This window comes from Perca flavescens, chromosome 1 (genome assembly GCF_004354835.1).
Source record: "Perca flavescens isolate YP-PL-M2 chromosome 1, PFLA_1.0, whole genome shotgun sequence".
NCBI classification, from domain to species: Eukaryota; Metazoa; Chordata; class Actinopteri; order Perciformes; family Percidae; genus Perca; species Perca flavescens.
In genome coordinates, this window is record NC_041331.1 from 9,033,757 (window position 1) to 9,056,924 (window position 23,168).

Sequence of the window (23,168 nt, forward strand, 5' to 3'; positions counted from 1 at the left end):
TTAATAAATTCATATGATGTGATTTTCTGGAATTTTCTTTGGGATTCTGTCTTTCACTGTTAGAATGTACATATGATTAAAATTGTAGATTTTTGCATTCTTTGTAAGTGGGCAAACCTGCAAAATCAGCAAGGGGTCAAATACTTATTTCCCCCACTGTATATATATATACAGTACAGGCCAAAAGTTTGGACACACCTTCTCATTCATATATGTCTCTCACTATAATGATTTAAGTTCAGCTGAAATAAATTGGTAGTGGTGCCGTACAGTTGTTGATATGGAACCTGCTATAAGAACCAACAGACGAAAAAGCTTTAAAGAAACGAACATTTTTAGGTTAAAATACAATTCTTTCAAACTTCAGTTAGTAAAACCAAAGTTTGTGAAAAGTAACAAATGTTTAGGATTTAAAAAACGTTCCTGTCTAAATGCCACTGTTAGAAATTGATAAATATGGCTTCAGGCTCCTATATGAAATGTGTTTAATTTTAAAGAGTGTCAATCAGATATCGCCACTGGTTTGATTTTATCTGTAGACACTAATGCTAAAAACTGATTGAATTGATTGTTGATTAACACATCTAACCAATTGCATATGCTGGCTAAAACTAGGGCTGTGCAATTAATCGAAATTTAATCGTGATTATGATTTCGGCTCCCAATGATCACAAAACCAGAATAATCGAAAAACTATTATTTAGCTCATTACATTTTGCAAGTAAACTCTTATTTTCTCTTGTGTTCTGAATGAAAAAATAAAGTTTAAATAGGAAAAGTATTAAGGCAAATTTCATAGTATGTTTTTTTACTGGTGATTTATTTAACTTTTTCCACTGTTTTTTAAGTTCAATAATTGCAACATCTTTCCAGAAGTCAATTAGTCATCGTGTTAAATTAACAATCAATATTGACCGAAATAATCGAGCCCTAGCTAAAACATTATTGTTTATAACAACATATAACCATATTGTTTTTTGTTTTTTTTAAATGAAAATGTCTTCATCAATAAGAAGGCAGTAGTGTTCATGTGCCTGAAGTTCCATACCTAGGGCATATAATGACAACTAAACCAAACTCCATCTGCTGAGGAAGAACAAAGAAAACAACAAAAAGCTAGAGGTTGGACATTGAGTTAAGTTCTTGTGTGTGTCAGACAACTGTTTCCAAGGTAAAGAATGGACTTTCAAACTCATCTTGTGCAATAAACGTGAGTTCCTTTGTGTTGTGGCCTGTAGGCGCGAGCACCCAACTCTGCCGTGGTGGTCGTGGGAACACATTTGGATCTCATCGACACCAAGTTCCGCACTGAGAGACTGGCCACGCTGAGAGCTTACATTCTGGCTTTGTGCAGATCCCCTTCAGGGGCTCGAGCCAGCGGCTTTCCTGACATCACCTTCAAACACCTGCAGTAAGTAATTTTACCTTTCATTGTTTGTTTATTGCTATTGATAAAAACATTTAGTTTTTTTCTCCCCCCACATACAGCCTATGCAAATAATAGAAACCGCTGTAAGATTCATGTCAGTTGTCACTAGTATCAGCCTTACAAACGTCTGTTAAGCCGCCTACACATGATAGGCGGAAAAAGCGCTTTGCACTGGCTATTCCATTGATTTCCTATAGGGAGGGCGGTGGTGCCCAACTATGTGCTGCGCTACCCCTGGCGTCGCACACCGCTTGGATTTGCCGCTTTGCGCTGCGCTCAAAGTTCAAATTATTTAAACTTTGACCTAGTTGCCAATGACCTTTTGAAACTGCAACCAATGAGATAACAGCATGTCGTTACTTAGCAATGGGAAATAGCTTCCTTGCCTCCCTTGATGACGTATACCTGCGCTACCTTTGCTCTCTGCGCTTTGCTCTGCGCCCTACCAACGGTGCGCAGAGAGCAAATCGCGTGTCATGTGTAGGCGCCTTTAGTCTGTGAAGTGTACTCAAGTGTGTGTGTGTGTGTGTGTGTGTGTGTGTGTGTGTGTGTGTGTGTGTGTGTGTGTGTGTGTGTGTGTGTGTGTGTGTGTGTGTCTTGGTACTCAGTGAAGTGTCCTGTAAGACTCTGGAGGGCTTGGATGGGCTGAAGAAACTGATCTACCAGGTGGCTCTCTCCATGAAAGAAAGCAGCAGCTCAGCCTGTGGCGGTAAACTGCTGGGCAGACTGGTGAGTGAGGCAGTGTGACTGGTGATGCTCGACTCAGCTCTTCACAGCTTGCACCAACAGAGAGAAACTTACTAAGAACGTGAATGTATTTATAAAAAAAAGGAGACATAGGGGATCTTCTACAGATGGTAAATGCGTGACAGGATTACATAAAATTCAATAGGTGGTGAATCCCAGAAGGGGAAAAGACTGAGACATGTCTTGGAGGGTAATAGCAGAGGTATAATTTGTGTTTGTTTTTGTATTTGTGTGTATGGCTTTGCTGGAGGTGCCATTGTTTTCTGTTTCATTCTGTTCATGTGATACTGTCATATAATTGAGAGGTTAAGAGAGAAATTTTGATATGGGCTGGGAGGGATTGTAATTGCAATAAAAATTTATAAAAACATTAGAACAAAGAAGAAAAAACAAAGAACATACATGTATCATAAGTTTTTAGGAACAGGCAATAGAGCTGAAAGATGAAGGATTGTTGAAATTATCTTATATGTTTTCACGTAGTTTAAATGAGACATATCATGCTCATTTTCAGATTCTTATTTTTAATTTGTTTTAATTTTTAATTTAATTGGTTTCTACTAACAGGTTAACATGTTCTTATGTTAAAAAAAAACTTTATTCACTCTGGTGTAACGCCTGTCTCTTTCGAGGCCCCCGAAAAAGCCCATTATAATTCTCATAGAGCATGTACAGTCATGTGAAAAAATTAGGACACCCATGCTAAAGTTGGGTAAAAAGAGGAATAAAACAATCATCTTTTGGAAATTGATCTTTTGGATTAATTGATCTTGTAATTAAAAAAAATGAGGAAAAATCCCATCTTTAAGGACACCAATTTTCTTTGTGAATGAATAATGTATCGTAAATAAATAAATGTTCTTCCTTAAAATACAGGGGGTGGTTTTATTTCAGTTAGCCTAATAGCTGGTTTGATTTGCATTAAGAGATGATTTTATGGAAAGTACCCCATGCCAATCTCTAGGTATGGTGAAGGGTATGTGATGATGTGGGGCTATTTTAATTCCAAAGGCCAAGGGAACTTTATCAGGATGCATAGTATCCTGGATCCATGAAATAACTGGCCTTTAAAAATTAAAATCTGCCTGCCTCTATGGGAATTTAACATAGGGGTGCACTTACTTATGCCCCCTGTATTTTAAGGAAGAACATTTATGTATTTACGATACATTATTCATTCACAAAGAAAATTGGTGTCCTTAAAGATTGGATTTTACCTCATTTTTTTAATTAAGGCATTAAGATCAATTTCCAAAAGATGATTTTTTTTTTTATTCCTCTTTTTAGTCAACTTTAGCATGGGTGTCCTAATTTTTTCACATGACTGTAGGTATTTAATAACAGTTCTTGAAAATAAAAACAAGACAATGCATTTTATATCTTCCCTCTAATAATGAACGTGACCATTCTCCAGGCAGCCGGGCCATGGCCACTGTTTCTTGCTAGGGAATTAGCAGTTTTAACTGAAGGTACTCCTTCCCGGTGAGCCAGGGACTCTTGGGGCAGAGTTTGCTGCACGTTGCAACTTGGCCTAACAAAATCAGTTCAAACATCATAGTCACACAACAGTAAATACAACACAATGACCTTCATGTATCAAACATTACACCAACACCAAGCATTGGTTTGTTGTTGTGGCTGTGAGATGTGGTTGAAAGGCAAACCCAATCTTAACTGTAGTTTCTATGGTTAGTTCCTGGAAATATTTGGTCAAAAGGAGTTCAAACTATCAAGCACGTACTGTACTTCCTTCTTGGGATTTTCTGAAGCACATACAGATTTTTACCCTTTAAATTAAGTTATTTGTAGTGTCAAATCACAACAGCAAGTGTCTCAGGACACTTAACTGATAGAGTTATACTATAATTTACAAAGACCCAACAATTTCCCACAAGCAAGCATTTGGTGACGAGGAAAAACTTGGCCCAGGCTCTAGGTGGGCGGCCATCTGCTGCTGCCGGTTAGGACACAGAGACACTGATACAAATACATTGTCTCCTCCACCAGATCCCCAGGAGCTACTTGACACTTCAGGAAGCAGTGATAGCAGAGAAGCAGAGGCGAGATGCTGAGGGAGAGGTCCAATACCTAACTAATGATCAGCTGGAAGCCATCATCCAACAGAACCCAGAAAGTGACATCAGAGACTATGAGGACCTGCAGACTGGTACTGTGATTTGTTCAGCAAACACCTGGATGTAAAAATTGATTTATTTTGTTTTACTGTTTTTTTGTTTGTAACTTTATGTGATTTCCCTGTTAAAAAAAAAAACGGTGTATTTCCAGTATTTATTTGAGAAAGCTTCCCCTTACTTTGGTGAGTCCCCACCTATAGACCTGTGTTTGTCACGGATTGGCTTTGAGAGGGATTACACTTGGGCGATTAACCCCCAGTGGGACAGGGGGACTATAGTATGTTACATTTGTACTCAGAGGTCAGAATTTCCGAGGTCAAAGTTGGAAACGCCCCCTGAACTCGGATTTCCGAGTTGGGAAGTCGGACAACCTCGCAGTACCCCAAGCTCAAAATCCAACATGGCCAACCCGTGCATCAACAGTAGTAAAAGCTGTAGTAACATACAGTTTACTGCATATGGTGTGCCATGCCCCCAGAATTGATGTCCTAACCACATAATCTATATTTGGTTTACTTGCTTACAATGAGGTCAATAATGATAATGGAAGTATATACATGTAAAGATAAAAATAATGAAGCTTTACTGTACCACTTCACCCACTGAACTGTGTACGGAAACTGTTTATATTGATTCATGGCATAAAATTATAAAGAAATTATAATATAATGAAATGATATAATTACATATAATTGTGAGTAAGTATTTATTTGGTTATTATTATATATTTGGTATTTATTGGGTTCTCAGGGTTACTAGGATCTAGATTATGTACGTTATTGCATGTGGGTCCAATGGGATAGGACATTTTGACAACCAGGGAGGGAGTTTGCAATGGCCCAATATCCATTTGTTTCTAATGTATCTATCAACACATGCCGATTTTGGTGCTTTTAATTGTTTCAATTTATTGAGCTTATACCGCCTCACTATAAGCACTTCTGTCTTATTTGTGTCTCACTATATATTAGTTGTACACACAGTTGTGTCCTACTTCTGCGTTCTTTACGCTGTTTGTATGCACAAAAAACATCCTAATGCATTGTTATCAACTGGTGGGTTGAGGGGTGGGGCGGCACACACACAAACACAAACACTGGCGCACACACCAGCCTTACAAAAGATAGAACTGTGAAATTAAATGTTAACTGATCATTAACCATTGACCGACAAACAGGAAATTAAGATCAATTTCCAAAAGATGATTTTTTTTTTATTCCTCTTTTTAGTCAACTTTAGCATGGGTGTCCTAATTTTTTAACATGACTGTAGGTATTAAATAACAGTTCTTGAAAATAAAAACAAGACAATGCATTTTATATCTTCCCTCTAATAATGAACGTGACCATTCTCCAGGCAGCCGGGCCATGTTTCTTGCTAGGGAATTAGCAGTTTTAACTGCCATTGTCTCAGTTCACCGTCCGGGTGGTGAATTTAGGAATCCTACTATGGCCACGCCAAGACCCGCCCTTCAATAGCATTCACACGCTACTATTGGCCAGGCGTCCATGCTTACATGTACAGGTCCTATCCCCTGTCCAATCGGCTATCCTAACCTTAACCACTCAAGGTGCCAATGCCTAACCCCAACCAATCGACTGCTATTGAAGGGCAGGTCTTGGCGTGACCATAGTAGGATTCATTTTCATTTTGCATTCAGGAGGCTCTGACACATTTTCTGCACTCCGTGTCCGCGGACAGCCGGTTGTGCCGGTTAATGCTCTGTGCATTGATTCATTAGATTTAGATCATTCACTTTTTTTTTTTTTTTTTGGATTGACGTAGTTAAGGTGGTATGCATGCTAAGCTGCAAAGTGCTGCGGGAAATCCTGCAATCGTCTTGGGTGGCGCTAAGTTCTGGACGCAGCGACGGTGGCTCTGCATAATAGTCTCGGGACGGAAATTGTTTTGGTGGAACATTTGCACCCCCTAAAAGAAAACGCCACATACAATATTAAATAAAGTTAACTGTTATTACTGCTATTTAAATTAGCTGGCTACATGCTTAAATGTAATTTGCTCTTACCAGTCTATCACCATGTGTATTTTGTCTATAGCAAATCCCCACAAATTGGTCCCAAAACGTCCCAGTTAGAGAGTAAATGCCGTAAATATATTTTTTGTAAATCGTTTTAATCATTGCCTGAAAGAACCAAGCCTTATTGCCCAACCCAAATTTTCTAAAATACACTTGCCATTTTCAGCATGTAGCTTGCTAGCTTGAAGTTTGTTGTTTCCCGAACGGAACGGAGTTTGAGAACAGAAACACACGGAAAGCGGAAGGCGAGGGACATCCGGCGGAACATCCAGCTGTGCCAGATGTATGCAATTGTCCTGGAAATTGTTGATCCTGACTAGCTGCCACTAAACTGTGTTACTCTGAGCTGACCACCTTATCCTTATGGTCAAAATGCAAACACGCTCAGGAGTTGCAATTATGAAACTTGCATGTGCGCATTGTCTCTGGCAAATGGTCCTAATTGCTCAGTGTTCTTTGTTCTATGTTTTACTGAACATCAACATGTAGTATAGTTACTGGTTAAAAACGTAATACTGAAAATACAAAGATATTCTATAGTTACACGTGTTCACATACAAAGAGGAGGCTCACTGTCCAGTGAGGTATTTTGTTATATACTGTATGTAATACATATATAACAAAAAATACCTCACTCGACACACAGTAATTACAGTAATTTAATATACATATTATGTATATTATATTACGCCCTTGACTTCACTATTCAAGAATGAACACCATGTTTAAGGCTCTCTTTTTTTGCATTATATCCAGCTATCAGCTTCTTGATAGAGACGGGGACCCTACTGCACTTCCCCGACACCAGCCACGGCCTGTGTACCCTCTACTTTCTGTGTCCTGTGTGGCTGTCAGAATGCCTGGAGAGGATCATGCACCTTAAGTCCTCTCGCTCTGTAGCCAGGAATGGAGTGATCCGAGCTGAAGACCTAAGGGTGAGACTCCGGAAACAACTCGTAAAATGGAAACAATTCTGGACTTTCTGAGTTGTTTGTTGACTTCCTATGGTGATATCTATGATGTCTGTTGTACAGATGCTGTTGGTAGGAACAGGGTTCACCGAGCAGACAGAGGAACAGTATTTCCAGTTTCTTACCAAGTTTGAGATTGCTCTTCCTGTGGCCAACAACAGGTAAAATATTTATTTTTTTCTACAAATTTATACTCGTCTGATACGAATGGTGATTCCCTGTAGAAAGCCCACACATTACTGTCCGAGTAGAAACCAATGACAGCAGAGGTCTTATCCAGGGTTATTAAATACTAAAACCAAAATATTTTTTGTAAACTGAAACTAAATAAAAACTAAAACCTTCAAGTAAAACTATATGGAAAGTAAATTGCCAGGTTAAAAAATAAATAAAATAAAATGAATCATTTCAGTTATAGTTTTTTAGCTATAATATATCACTTCTACAACAATATGAATTTCCGTCAACTCTCAAAACATTAAGGGCCCTATCTTGCACCAAGACTGACGCAGTTGTCAATTTCCCATCCAGCGCCCACGTCGTTTAAATAGCAAATGCACTTGCGCCCATTTGTGCGCCCATGGGCGTGCTGGTCTTACAGGGAGGTGTGTTCAAGTGCATTCTTGGCATATTGCTATCTTGAGGCAGCGGAAAGTGATCGCGCCATTGACCAACAAAAACCTGGTCTAAAGTCAATAACGCAGCATTTCATTGTTATTTGAAAGCTTTGAACGTCCATTTCATTCAAGCAATTGCCAAATTAGTTGCTACAAAGCTAATGTGTGTATGACTATGTTCAGAAGATTGTGTTGTCCAGCGACTTTTGCTCACAGAAACTCATGAAGATAATTACTTCTTCTGAAGAGTCCATCATGGTTTTTTATCCTCCGGGTCCTCCTTGGCTACTAGCAACTGCGTGGAGGAGCGGTGGGGGCTGTTCGTGATCACGGTAGTCTTGTATTGTGTGGACGCACCGACAGTTTTGTTGTCATTACTTAGAATTCCTCATGGGGCGACAGAAACTATGCACTACAGCTTTAACAGCGCATTAGTAAAATGCGCCTAGGCTCGTGCACACCGCGCACACACTATGCTTGTTACACACACAGGGATGCGCAGCAGCATGCAAACATGCAAAATATAAAAAATAAAAACATTACAATGTCCATCCATCCATCGTTGTCCGCTTATCCAGTGTCGGGTCGCGGGGGAAGCAGCTCCAGCAGGGGACCCCAGACTTCTCTTTCCCGAGTCACATTAACCAGCTCCGACTGGGGGATCCCAAGGCGTTCCCAGGCCAGGTTGGCGATATAATCCTTCCACCTAGTCCTGGGTCTTACACACACAGGGATGCGCAGCAGCAATAGAGAACAGTTTCTTCTCCTGAAAATCTCTCCATCCTGCATAGCAAATCCACCATCATAATATGCCAAGGGACAAATGCGCCTGGCTTTTAAAGGGAATGGGAAATGACATGTCTGATTGGTTCATTGCATGTTACGCCCAAAACACACCTATAATTAATTAAGACACTAAGGACAACCCTTTTGAACCATTCGCCTGGCGCACAGACCCTGTTTTCCACCGTTAAACTAGCACCACAACTAAACCACAGAAATTGAACAGACTTGACATGAGATGGCTCTGTGCTGTAATTGCTTCACATCGGACACTTAAGTAGCACAATGATTAAACATTAAACTTCATGGCGATTTTCGAACTATGTATTCTGTATGTAAATTATATGTAGTTACACGCTTTTGAAAAATTATACCTGGCCCTGACTAAAACAAATCAAATCATGCAACACTGGTAACAATGCAAAACTCCCTCACATCATTCTAGCAGCTAACCGCCAGAATCACCAAAGCAACCAACCCAAACACCTTAGCAACAACCTAGCAACACCCAGGCAACTACCTTTACCACCATTACAACTGCCTAGTGACCACCTCATGATGCCCTAGCAAACACCTGCTAAAACACCTAACAAGAAATGCACAACTAACCATCACACATCCCAGTAACAACCTAAAACATTCTGGCAACAACCTTGAAGACAGTTATCACCCTACCAAACACTTACCAAACACTTACCTAACTACCACATAGGAAACACTTACTGATCTTAGCAACTGCATAGCATCCATATGCTACATACATAACCATAAGCTCTCAACAGGTAGCAACACATAAGCAACCACTTAAAGATACCATATCGTGCTCACATTCAGGTTCATTCTTGTATTTCGGGTTTCTGCTAGAACATGCTGTAATGTTCAAAAAACACTTCATGCTTCAATGCTCCATTTTAGTGCCTGTCTCTTTAAGACCCCCTCCTAACAAAGACCAGTCTGCTCTGATTGGTCAGCGTTTCGGGGTGTTCTGCAGCTGCACTCTCGGAGTACTGCCAGGGAATGTAATGATGCTGTAGCGGCACTTTTTTACCTTTACATAGTATAATTACGACATCACAACCGTGATGAGATTTCTGGTAAAACCTGCAGCCAGGGCAAATACTCCTGCTGCAAGAACTGGATGAACTACACAGTTTCTGAATACTGCTGTGTGCAATTCTCTGTGGATTGAGTTTTGAACTGACTGAGTATCTCAACCTGCTTTATAAATGAAAAAGAAATGGAAATCTCACTTTTTACTTTATGGGAACTTTTAAAACTGCAAAGTAGTAGCTAATGACAAGGCAACCCGCTAAGAACAAAGAAATCCTGTCACTAGCGCCAAGCAAAGCAAACCTAAAGTTTCTTTCTCGTTTTAAATGTGTTCTTCACTTTTCCTTAACTTTTGGTGTAGCTATCTGCTGCCCCACCTCCTTCCCCCCAAGCCAGCCATGGACATCCACGGCTTCCGTCAGCAGACCAACAACACCCTGCAGCGCCTTGTCCTGATGAGCTTTGTTCCTGCAGGATTTTGGGAGCGCTTCATAGCCAGGATGCTCATCAGCCTTAGAGAGATGGACCTGCAGGTACTGAAACCAACAGATTCTCATCTTTCACCTATTGTACTTACACACCTTCAGCTTTTTACATCTGTGGCTTGAAATGTTGTCTTTGTGCAGTCATTTGAGCCCAAAAGAAACACAAGGAGCCAGCGCAGCAGGAACTCTGTGATCTACAGCTTTGCTGGAACCCAGCAGAGGAACCGTTGCAGCACCTTCAGAGTCCGACGCAGCCAGACCATATACTGGAAGGAGGGGCTGCTGGTCACTTTTGATGGAGGTTACCTCAGGTCAGAGATGGGGCTAGATGGATGTGGGCAGTAATCAAATAAGAAAAATACTTTAGTGAGGAAATAAAGAGTGTGAGAAAGTTAGGGTGTGGAGCTTCAGTTAGAGTCAGAGCTTCAGAAAGGAGCCAGTTCTGAATGGGGATAAACAGACTTGAGTCAAAAACCAAATAGCAGGTGCAAGCTAATATTCAGTCAACTTCAACGGCATACTGGTTGACAGGAAGTAGGTTCCACAGTTCAACCTAAACATTACAGGGGATTTCTAACAAATACAGTCTTTTTGAGAAGGGCTTGAACATTAAGTACAAGCTATCTTTGTTCCGAATATGCACCAAACACTATACTGTGTGTGTCTTAATATCTTAGGTCTGCCTATATGCAATTTATTTACCTACATTTTCAAGCTGCAGTATTTTAATTTCATTGCTAATAATTCCAAGTTTTACATTCTCAGTTTCAGTTCTCAATCAGTTTACGTTTTTTTTTTTTATATAGACAGAGGATATTGTGCTCCAGGAGTGCATATTATCTCCCATTTCTTTTTTAAGATTAACAGTTTTTATTTTGTTTTATTACAGAACAGAGAACATACAGCTCACAACATGACACCCATCCCCCAGAACTAATTATCTTGGGCTAAATGGAATCTGGGTCCCTGCAATCAGACATAGGTTATCATGTATCCCAGTCCAAAATTCCTGCACCTTATCACAGGACCATGGGACTTGAAGTAATTTGCCGTACTCTGTCTTACATTTCCAATAAGGTGGTCTTTCAGACCAATTCTAAACAATCTGGAGGGAGTCCAATAGAAGCGCTGCATAATCTTGACCTGAATGAGGCGCACCCTCACATTGTGTGACATAGTTTTAATATTCCTACAGATTCTGTCCCACTCTTCATCATCCAGTGTAATATTCAGATCCCTTTCCCATGTCTTGTTGAGGGCTGACCAGGCTCCATCCCCCAGGTTCTCTATCTATCACAGTTTTCCTCAATCTATAAACTACTATGAAGCTTAATGTTCAAAATGAGACACACAAAACACTGACTGACTAAAATATGCAATGTTCAGAAAATCTAAAAGAAATGCAACTAATAAAAGGGATGAGAAAATGAATGTTGAACTGCCTCAATGGTTCCTGTTGCTCCACATAAGCTGATGTGTACATTGTGAATCATGAGGTGGTGAAAGCAGATTAGACTTCCAGTGAAATGAGGCAGTGACATTTGTTTGTGTCTCCACAGTGTGGAGTCATCAGATGTCAACTGGAAGAGGAAGAAGAGTGGAGGCATAAAGATCATCTGCCAGTCAGATGTGAGAGATTTCTCTGCCATGGCCTTCATCACAGACAACGTCAACTCTCTGATTGAGCAGTGGTTCCCTGGTCAGTGCAACTGCTCTCTGTTTATGTGGACACCGTAACCCAACTGTTGAGTGCTGACTTTCAGCTCTCAATACTTCCTCAGATTCTTAGTCTTTGTCCTGATTTAATTTAAAGTTTTGTTAATATCATTCTGTATTCAATTCTGTATTCTGTATTTATTATTTAAAAGCCGTTTGTCTGATCTGACAAGTTTGACTCGTTTCTTAAATGAAGAAATAATAGTTTGCCAAAAAGCAGTGTTATATTAGTATCTTTTCCAAAAGTCAGGTATATTGGAACCAATATTAAAGCTTCAAAGATGCTCAGCCCTGTAAAAGAGAGACTCTGCAAAGACAGAAAAACTTCTATTTCCATGCTAGAGTAACCAGTGAAATAAGGGAGTAGCCAGACATCTTGACTTCTTTTCTAATATTTAAAGCTCACAATGGTTATATTAGATAAATATGTCATCACCCCAAAGCAACATTACTTGACTGAGCAGGTTAAAGAAAAGCTGAACCATACATAATTCACTGTTAGTTACACATATAAACACAGATGCTGTTAAAGAATTGTTGTATAATATTGGGTATACTTAAAGGGATATTTCACTGTTGGAAAGACGAATATATCTTTAAATTGAGTCACTTATGTAGTAGAAATGTGATTTTTTTTTTTTTTTTTTTTTTTTTTTTTAAATTGGTGCCTTCTAGGCCGAGATAAGCCAGAAAATGTGTTTTTGGCTCATATGGATGAAAGACACTAAATCCCTGAATGCACTTGCTTCGCTGCTTTAAAGTCCACTTCCCTACCATTTACAGACAGGCCGACAGTGAGACAGCATTCAACTCAACTCAAGTGTGTTTTATTGTCATTTAGCAGCATAGCAGTTAGTTGGATACAAATCACCCCATTTCTGCACCAGTCAGTGTTAACACAGCCCACCTCCACTAGTCTTACCCGGCGACAGAGCAGCAGGCCTGGTAACTAGATAGTCCGGTACACTGTTGTTCAGCCATGTTTCCACAACAACAAAAACACAGCAGTCTCTGAACTCGCATTGTGAGTTTCGTTGGATGTAGTCCAGTTTGTTGTCTAATGAGCGGACACCTGCAAGCAGGATTGATGGAACATGTGGCCGGCTAGCGTTAGCTTTCCATCTAGCTAGCTCATAGTCCTGTTCCGTCCAGCCCTCATTCTGCGTTTCACAGCTGTCGAGGTCCCTTTCCCCAGCTATTTTCATCGGGCGACACCGCAGGCTGAGGTGCTGGTCTGGTAGCAGGCAAAGCTTGCGTAGTGTGTCAAGTATTCCCTCTGTAATAGAGTTTCCTGCATATTCTCCGATCTGTACCAATGTATCCCAGTGGTACACATGTGCGGTAGTTTAAATGCACATGATTGTTTTCTGCTGAGAAGCTTGTTTAGCGAAGATTCAAGATGGCTGACGCTCGTATTGCTTAGGCAACCCTCGGGTAAAGACGACAGTCCAACCCCCTATGGGCGGGTTGAAAACATGCGGAAGTAGCTCCTACTACTGGCTGTAGTCCATTGCCTCTGGGCAAAAAATCTTCCGATCACGCAAAACTCGTTGTTTTACGTCATCAGAAGATTTTTTCCAGACCCACAATACAGAGCTCTCTCGTCTCAGGGGGACATGAGGGAGGGAAGCACGGTCATTCGAAAATACTACCGTGTTTCTACTGATACAAAGCTTAATGCTAAATTGGTGAAGTATCCTTTTAATTGTCCTTAAACCGTTTGAGGTGTAATTTACTACTTGGGAGTCCATCTAAACAATATCTAATCTTGATATTGTTCAGAGTGACTACCAAAGAGTCTAAAGTTCAACTTGGTGCAGACTCTGTTTGGTTAAACGCGAGTCCAGCTAACTTTGTGACTCAAACTAGCCTCAGCTCAGAGTGGGGTCAAGAAGGATGTTGCTTACAGACGGGCAAGTGTGCAAATGGTTATTGCAGGTCAACAATCATCATAGCTGAATTTTGATCCAAACTGTCAGTAGAAAAGCGCCATTTCTGGTGGATTTACAGCATAGCAGGCAGGTAGCTTCTAACTCCTCATTTCCACAGCATGCGTAACGGCTTCGGACCGGCTCCGCTGCGTGTCTGCTGCGTGCTTTGCCGTCCGTCAATACCCACCAGGTCCGGATTTGTTGCGGAACGGCTGTGGCCTTGACTGACAGCTGTAGTCACAAGGACTCACAAGTTCTTGCGAATTCACGTAGAATATAACCACAAAACCAACAACAGTTAGTTTCCATCCAGAGGAATAGAGGGGAAACAACTCTGTGCTGTGTTTTCAAGGTGTAGTGCAGGGAAATATGATCCGCCGTGAGCACACTGTATTTTATTTTGAAAATTAACCAAATATGTATTTTTTTTCTGTGCTCGACTTCCTGTCCCGCACTATCTGCCCTTTGCTGAATTGCTGCAGAGCTCTCCATTGTCTGTCAAAAATAGAAGCTCTGCGTATCTGCTCCGGAGGGCTGCGGACTTACGGAATTGGGACGGAGTAGGGACGCAGATGTTCCGCAGTCTGTGGAAATACACACACTGACTTTAATGGAAACCTAATGACTCCGTCGACGTTCCGGAGACGTTCCGCAGACGTTCCGCATCCAGTGGAAATTGCCGGTTAAGCTTTGGTTATACTCGCGCGCGGGCTTCCGTAGATGACGCGCGCACCACGAGCATGCACAGAGACATTTATGCTCAACGCATTGTTCGTTGCAGTATTCTGCAAACTGCCAGGGCTCAAACAAACAAAATAATTTGTGTATAAGCAAGAACACATTTACATTCATCTACTCTAATTATTAACATGGCTGTCGTTTATCTCCAAATCAAAATGATTGTCTGCCCCTAACACTGTTAAGAACACTCTTTCCATGACAGTTTTTTAGCATTGACAAAACTCATCTTTTTTTCACACACTCCAGCAAAATTATTCTTCTTTTTCCACATATTTTAGGCTCTTTGACTCCCTGTGGTCTGTACATGAAGAATCATAGATGTTTGTAGAGGCAAAGCTGCCCGACCAGAGTTCCCAGCCAACCATGTTGAACTGAAAGCGCAGTGCGTGTTAGAAACGACAGCCAGGGTGACGTAATTTTATGGCTCACCCAGCTCGCGCCTGGAACACACCACAGCAAACCTAAACCTAGCTTTATAAACTGCATCCAAAAGTGGCCTGCCATCATTTGGCTGTGTCACCTTCTTCTTGTGGGGAAATCAGGCGTGTAGGTCAATTGAGGAGGGGAGGCTTCCCGCCACCCCATCAGCAACATGCTTGAAGTTACAGGATCTGGTTTCACAATATTGGAAGACACATACCCAAGTGGTTTGAAATTAAGGATTGCTTCCGTCACTTAGTCACATTAAAGTAGTTGACCCTATGTCAACTGTAGGCCTGACCCTATGTCCAGTTTTCAGCTCTCCCATAAACAATACCTCATGTACATGTCTTTTATCTTTGTGTCCTCTCTTGTAGCTTTGACAGCCAGTGAGAGTGATGGGAGTCTCCTCATAGAGCAGTACGCACCCTGTCCCCTCTGCGCCTCACTGGGCCAACAGAAGCCATCCGAGCTCGTGGCCAGCCTGGCCGGCCAGGTTGGAGAGAAAGGAGCGCGTGGAGGAGCTGACAGAGGAGGACTACCAGCAGCAGGGGTTTGTTACTTTAACATGGAGGACTGTGTGCTGGCTGCAGTGGAGATGGAGCACATCATCTGTCCTCAGCACCCTGAGCAGCCAGTCCCCCTCCAGGAGCTGGTCCCAGAACTCTTCATGACGGACTTCCCTGCACGGTAACTTCTCACCATTTAATGGACCAAACAGTTTAACCGTTTTTAACCGTCTGGTGTTGACAGAACAGATGAGCTTCTGTTTTATCTGTTTACACAGGCCATGTAACAGCTGATACGTTATGTACATAACTGCGACCCAGAGCATCATTTTAGGCTTCAGGACTTCAAGACTCCTACTTATTGGAAGAAAATGAGTATTGTCTTCTGAGTGCACAGCAGAACTTTCACTACGCTGCTGGTGTAAACCAGCGTCCATATTACAGGCCTTTCTATCTTAAGATATAAGAACTAACTTTAGTAAGCCTATCTTATCTCACTACATCCTATCATATCTTAGGTTAGAAAATCCTAAATAATCAATCCAACATCAGTTAACAACTTTTATGTCTGTTACCTAGCAGCTGATGCTATACATTCTCATCTCGCCGAGCTAATCAACTGTGTAGTCGTTGTTTTTCTCATTGAAACATACTGAAAAATACATTGAAACTAGGGATGCTAATTTTGATTTTTTTTCTACTGAATGATAGCCAGCCCTCGTTAACCAGTCATTAGTCCTAGTTCTGGGACAGGTCCAGGTCCCAGACTGAGACATACTTTACGCATTCCACTGCTGTGGTACCAGTTTTGCAGCCACAATGTTGCGTGCATTGTCGTGGACACATGCAGCCACTTGCCCAGAATGGAGGCTCTTGCGCGTTGTGGCCGCACGGCAAGTACAAGGGTGCAGCTGTCCGGGGCGCGGAACGTACGTCTCCATAGCATCCAATGGCAAGGTTGTCAGCTTTCCTCTCATCATCGATGTAGTGGCACAAGTTGCATAGCTGGCCATTGTTGGTGCCCTCCAGCAGTCGGTCGTGAGAGCCACAAACTAAGCAGAAAAAAAGGGCTTTAAAGTAAAAGTTAGGGCAGCTCAGCTGTTAGGAGTTTTTATTTAAGATTTTAAGACGTTAGGATGCATGTGTAATACACTTCTCCTATCCTAAAATTAGGATAGGAACATTGACTTATGAACTGTTCCACTGTAGTAGCTTTTTTTCATAACCCTTATTACCATGGTTACTAAACAATAAAAACGTTTTTGCTCAGCTGCTCTCTAGGGCTTTGGCTGTATAACAAGTTTCAGTTGATTTGTTGCCAGTGACAGCATGTGTTGATGCATTGTCAGGGCTCAAGGGTAACCGCCAGTCATTCAACTTTTGGAATAAATATTTGTGTGTGTGTGTGTGTGTGTGTGTGTGTGTGTGTGTGTGTGTGTGTGTGTGTGTGTGTGTGTGTGTGTGTGTGTGTGTGTGTGTGTGTGTGTGTGTGTGTGTGTGTGTGTGTGTGTGTGTGTGTGTAGGATACCACTGCCTCTTTGAGGCACAGACCCGTGTAAATGTTTGCTGCAACAGTTAAACATCCCCTCCAAATGTTAGTACTCCAGCTAATTGGACTCAAGCTCTTAAAGAATGGATAGCACAGCTGGATGCTAGTAGAAGTGTGCCCACATTAGAGCCGTTATATACTAGACGCAGCCAAGGTGGCGCGCGACATCGTGACGTCAAAAGGATGTAATATCCGGCCGGCGCGTCCTATGTATGGCACGCGAGCCGAGGTTGTGCACAGCTCACGACAAAGCGGAAACAGGAGGCCTGAATGAGTTCGCCGACAATCGGACTTACTGGGTTAAGATGAGATCTTTTATGGTGAATGAAAGGCTTGAAACGACGAAGTAGGTCATTGAATCAAATCAAAAAATTGACGGCAATGCTGCTGCCAGTTCTGCAATTGTTTTACGTTTTTCTTCTTCTTCTAGTCCGTAGAAAGAGCAACGTCGGTAACCTTTGCTCATTAGCGCCACCGCTGTTCAGAAGAAGACTGCAACTAGTGTCACGACCACCAGTGCAGGTATAAATAGTCTTTTTGTTTTGGCCAATATTTATCTTTCATGTTTGAGCTATCCTTTATTTCTATAGTGTGATTTTGGTCACTTTAACCCAAGGTTACAACAGGTTAATAATTAATGAACCATGGACATTTGCATCAATAGTGGGGTTGTCACAATAATCGATTGAAATGAGCTTTCGATTTCGACAGTGAAATCAAAAGCAGGATCAGCAAATCCCCCCAGTATTTTTCTCCCCACCCCACATACATACTTCACCGGCTGGTAGCATGCAGCTAAAGTCACGGTAAAGTTAGCTTTGTGGTAACCTGCAGCTGCTCTTTTCCAGACACCATAGCCATGACCATAGTCAGAGATAACAGAGACACAACAGAACTGAAAAATCCTCCGACTTACCTAAAGTCCCCGTGTGGCAACATTTTGCCTTCCCCTTTGTTTTTTTTTTGCTTTTTCCAACGTTTTAAATTGTTAAATTTTTCTTCTACACATTTTCAGCGCTTATTTCTACATCCCATATTTTCTGATATAAAAAAAAATTGAAAACGGGTCAGTTTGACCCGAAGTCAACACAAGGGTTAAACAAAATGTGCATTCAATTGCACAATTGAAGGGTACACGTCGTTAAAGAAAAGAAGAGAAATGGCGCATTAATTTGCGCTACATAAATACTCTAAGAAACTCAAACTGTTGTTGTAAAGTACCATTCTGCCACCTAGGTATTATTGTGGCATTGCCATCCCTGTTGAAAAAAAAAAAAAGCTTAAATTGAATCGAATCTTGACGTTTTTTTTTTTTCCTAGGTCGCACCGGTGCACCTAAAGTCCTCGCAACCGCTGCCTTTCAACGAACGAAGCAATGTCGTTTATATCAATATGGTTTAATGTTGCGTTACATGACCCATTCCTTCTGTAAAGCCGTGCCTGTGTTTGGATCTCTCCTCTGCGCAGCTCCGCCCCCATTCACTCACACACGGCTCCACTGCAACATGGAGTGACACAGTGCCGCCGGTCCAAACTGCTGACATTTGTCTACAGTTTTAATTGTTATTAACACAGCTGTATATTAAGTATGAGAGGGAAACCTGTATTGGTACCAGTGTTTCTGCAACTCTCTGTTATTGCGGCCTCCCCAGCGAAAAACACATTAGAAGTTATTAAATGCAACTAACTTCAGTTCTTTGAGTAATAGCGTGTAAGACGGAGCCTGCTGGTCCTGGGCGAGAGATGTGACCCATGGCCACATTATCATAGTTCATAAAAATGCAGCGCAGTAACAATACAGACATTTCATAGCCTACACGAGACGTGTGTAACGCCGCTGACCCGCCAAAGCGCATTCGACCTGTGCTGGACCCATTCATAATCAGTCAGCCTGTTAATCAGTCTGTTATTGTTGTTGAAAACAAGTGAAGGAGCTTTCTCAGAGATATATATATATTTTTTTTATATCCTAGGCTATTTATTTCAGATAACTTTCATTGTGTTGCAGCTGTATATTTTCAAACTGGTCTTTGCATTTTATTTTAATCACAATCTGTTTTAATAAAAGAGCTTGTGAAAGGTGGCTTTGACTTAAAACTGAACACACTTTGCAAAAAATACAGAGCTATAGATCGTGTATCGCCATTCAGCGTTAACGGCGACGCAAGGAAAAATTTGGGTGCACCTAAATTTTGTGCTAGTGCACCTAAATAAAAAAGTTAGGCACACCAGTGAAACCAAGGCAAAAAGTTAGTCTGCAGCCCTGTTATATGAAAAATCTTAAAGCCCAAATGCATTGCATTGCACTGCTGAAAAATTGTCAGAGTTAGAAGCTGAATTGCATTATCTAAATAAGTGAAGAGCTAAAATACATTGTTAGAAAAGCTGGAAGCTGAACTGTAATACTGTCAAAGATGAAAGTTGAAATGAATTACCTGAAAAGGCTGAAAGAAAAAATACTTATTGTTTATTATTATCAGACATATACACTGCATAGAATGAAAAAGCATCAATCTAAAATGAGATTAGATGTGAAATATATTGCATGAAAAGAAGAGGGCTGAACAACTTTGCATTGAAAGTGTAAAATGAAATGCATTAATGACAAGCATGTTCAAAAAATGATAGTATACGATGGTTTTAAGGTATCGAAATAAATATGGATTGTTAGTGATCTGAAGTTTACTGAAGACAATGAAAGTCTGAGGTCTTTAAAGTAACTTTTATATTCTGTGAGTGTGTGCGTGTGTGTGTGTGTGTGTGTTTTTGTGTCAGTGTGTCTGTGCGTGTGTTTGGGGGTGTGTGTGTGTGTGTCTGCGTATGTGTGCTTGTGTGTGTTTGCGTGTGTGTGTGTGTGTGTGTGTGTTTCCGTGTTTGTCTGTGTGTGCGTGTGTGTGTGTGAGACTGTGTGTGTGTCTGTGTGTGTGTGTGAGATGTTCTGTTATGTTCATATTAAACTGTCTGTAGTTAGTCTGTCATGGTTACTAATGTCATGGTTACCATCTTTATAAACACAGTAGGGAACGCTTTGATCTATGTATTGAGATTCCTTTGATCTTTAATCAGCTAACAATCGTAGCACCTGCTGTTAATATGTCACCTGTGGCACACTGCAGCTATTCAGAGACTGAGAGCGAGCTCTCAAATAAAGGCTCTGTGTGTAACTACAAACGTTACACACTGGGGCTTTAAGGTTCTGCACTCTAGTCAAGTCACGCAATACACACCCATTAGTAATGCAAACAAATCCTGAAATGATCACAAAACTTAAACAGCTTTTTCACAAAAATTGTAAAAGATATCAAAACACTGAGCACACCCTGAATACCTGAATATTTTGTGAATGGTTTAAAGTTTGAATCACGTCTGTAGGTGAAAGAATGGTAGGAGGAGATACATTTTGAAGCAGAAGAGGATTTGAAGGATTTGAAGCCCGCTCACATTGACTTTAATGTTAAAATAAAATGTTTAAAAGCTTAATATTTAAGAAGTAGTAGGGCATAGCAGGGTGCTGAGCAGAACCATGACAGCAGCTGCAACAATGATTTAGATGCCACCCCAATCCAAGGAAAACTGCGAGACGAGAAAGGACTCGAGGAATAAGCTCCCCAGAGCTAAGTTAGTAACAAGCATTACTGGGACATAAATGCACACATTCATGACATTTACATTTTCTTTTCCCAGACATTTTTAGTTAAAGATTTAAATCCTTGCCCCCAAGATGCTCCTCCATCGGTCACGGATCGGGGAAAGTGAAATTTAAATCTGTCATGGAGTGGTTGTATTCATTCAGGCACTTTAAAAATATTTATTTAAAGGTCCCATGGCATGAAAATTTCACTTTATGAGGTTTTTTAACATTAATATGTGTTCCCCCAGCCTGCCTATGGTCCCCCAGTGGGAAATGAAATGGCGATAGATGTAAACCGAGTTCTGGGTATCCTGCTCTGCCTTTGAGAAAATTAAAGCTCAGATGGGCCGATCTGGAATCTTGCTCCTTATGAGGTCATAAGGAGCTTGTGATTACTTGTGATTTTTTGTTTTATACAACTTTAATGAGCATTGTTGGAGGGAGACCTATGATTTTCAGTGACGACTGTTTCTGTAATTGTGCATCTGACAATTAGAAGAAGACATGCCTTTATTATGAAATTCACATTTTCCCTCAGTTGTTAGCCTACAGTTTGTACACACATTACACACAGGCCTGAAATACACACACATGCTCAGGACCTAACCATGCACTATTGTATCTCTACAATCAGAGTGTGACAGTAATACTTTAAACAACATTTTATGACACAATGTAGAAACTAATAAGGAAACTCCAAGGCACTCTCTTTTAGAAAAATACAAAGCCTTTATTTATGGCTTAGTCATCATAAATCTTAAAGTACTCCGACGCGTTTCGGCATACAAGCCTTCGTCAGGGAGTCAATCCAAATCCAACATTTTATGACACACTTGAAGCCAATTCAGAGACCTGAGTACTGGTGTGCTGTCTTTTCAGGACTCTGCAGCAGCTGAGCTTTAAATTAGTTGAAGCTGTCTGTTTTTACAGGGAGACCTGAATAAACTGCTGGTTGAAAACAAACCAACAGTTTATTTATTTATTAACTTTATTTAGTGATCAAACTGACAGAGAGTGCACCTGAAATGTTGCTAATATTCCCTCATTGTGCAATGAAACTGTGAACACAACTGCAGGAAGTACAGTTGTCATTCAGAGTTGAAGCAGGAAGTGTGTCTATAAAGTATGATGGTTGCTTATACAAACAGTCTGGGTAATAATGTTACTGTTCAGGTTGTTTTCTCTTCTAATTAAGTTTGGCTAACCTGGAGGTTTGTTTCCAACCTATCTAATCGCGTGTGTGTGTGTGTGTGTGTGTGTGTGTGTGTGTGTGTGTGTGTGTGTGTGTGTGTGTGTGTGTTAGACTCTTTTTGGAAAGGGCCCAGCTGGAGTACTCTGAGGAGGAAAACAACATCCTTGGCCAGGGTGGCAGTGGCACCATCATCTACCGTGCCCGATATTGTGACCAGCCAGTGGCCATCAAACGCTTCCACTTCAAGAAGTGTCGACAGCAAACCATCAGCAGTGACACAGGTACAGAGGCATTTATTTTTTATGAAATTGTTAAATGGGTTTTTGAAAGCTGCTGCTGTGTCAATACTAAATGCAACTGGGACGGGCGTGCAGTGGACTCATTAATAGTTGATTCATGTTTGTTTTTTGATGAAAGCAAATATCGGTAATAACAGAAAAAAAGCTAGTTAATAGGTAATCAATGCGATCTGCCATCTTGCTAATACTGGTTACCTCCGTTGCGTATTGTGCAGCGCCCTGTGTTGATGACATCCTTGATTACAATGGTACTGCTCAAAACTGGTGGAAACGCAGGCTGGTTCGTAAGGCTAGGTTTACATTGCTACGTTTTGTTTTTTAAGCGGAGTTTTGAGCAAAAAGTTTTTAGCTCCAGTAGAAGAATTAATCTCCGTTTAAACTAACAGGCCCAAACCAAAATATCTCATCTGGGCATAACCGGGAGGCAGCATGTAGACTCTGCCCGCTGCTGGTAGTTGCCATGGTAAAGTTAGTAGCTTACTCCGAGAGAACGAGACATCATGATTGATAAGACCCAATCAGGCGACGAATCATTTGCATCAGTGTTGGTGTTGCCAAACGTCTCCGTTTGCAGCCTTGAGACTGCAACACAACCTCACGGATTCCAAAACAAAACAGGGTCAGAAGTGTTTCGAGAGGTGTAAACGTAGCAAGATATTCGTTTTTAAACCTAAATGTAGTGTAAGACAGCACAAAGGTTCCAAGAATCCTGAAGTTCAAGAAGCACAGCTGATTTGATGGAAAAGGGGGTAAGAGTGGCATCAAGTTTAAATTTGGCCATATCATGGTCTTTATCAGCTAATTTTACTATCTCAAACTTCATTGCATGACCTAAGTGTGGAACATCAGTCCCATGTTAATAGGTGGTGGTATATGCAGGGATGGTAACACTTGACTCTTCACATGGACTTGAATAGAATCATGC

General features: G+C 41.1%; 1 protein-coding gene across 2 annotated transcripts in view; it reads left to right on the top strand.

The window, feature by feature from the left end:
* lrrk1 (leucine-rich repeat kinase 1) overlaps window positions 1-23,168 on the top strand; it is a 160,203-nt gene that overhangs the window by 78,804 nt on the left and 58,231 nt on the right. For both annotated transcript variants that reach the window (XM_028602230.1, XM_028602307.1), the window contains exons 17-26: window positions 1,239-1,411; window positions 2,038-2,158; window positions 4,184-4,343; window positions 7,106-7,284; window positions 7,384-7,481; window positions 10,132-10,303; window positions 10,397-10,566; window positions 11,815-11,954; window positions 15,441-15,753; window positions 22,056-22,225. In XM_028602230.1, coding sequence (XP_028458031.1) covers window positions 1,239-1,411; window positions 2,038-2,158; window positions 4,184-4,343; window positions 7,106-7,284; window positions 7,384-7,481; window positions 10,132-10,303; window positions 10,397-10,566; window positions 11,815-11,954; window positions 15,441-15,753; window positions 22,056-22,225 — 1,696 coding nt within the window. The remainder of the gene's footprint in view (window positions 1-1,238; window positions 1,412-2,037; window positions 2,159-4,183; window positions 4,344-7,105; window positions 7,285-7,383; window positions 7,482-10,131; window positions 10,304-10,396; window positions 10,567-11,814; window positions 11,955-15,440; window positions 15,754-22,055; window positions 22,226-23,168) is intronic.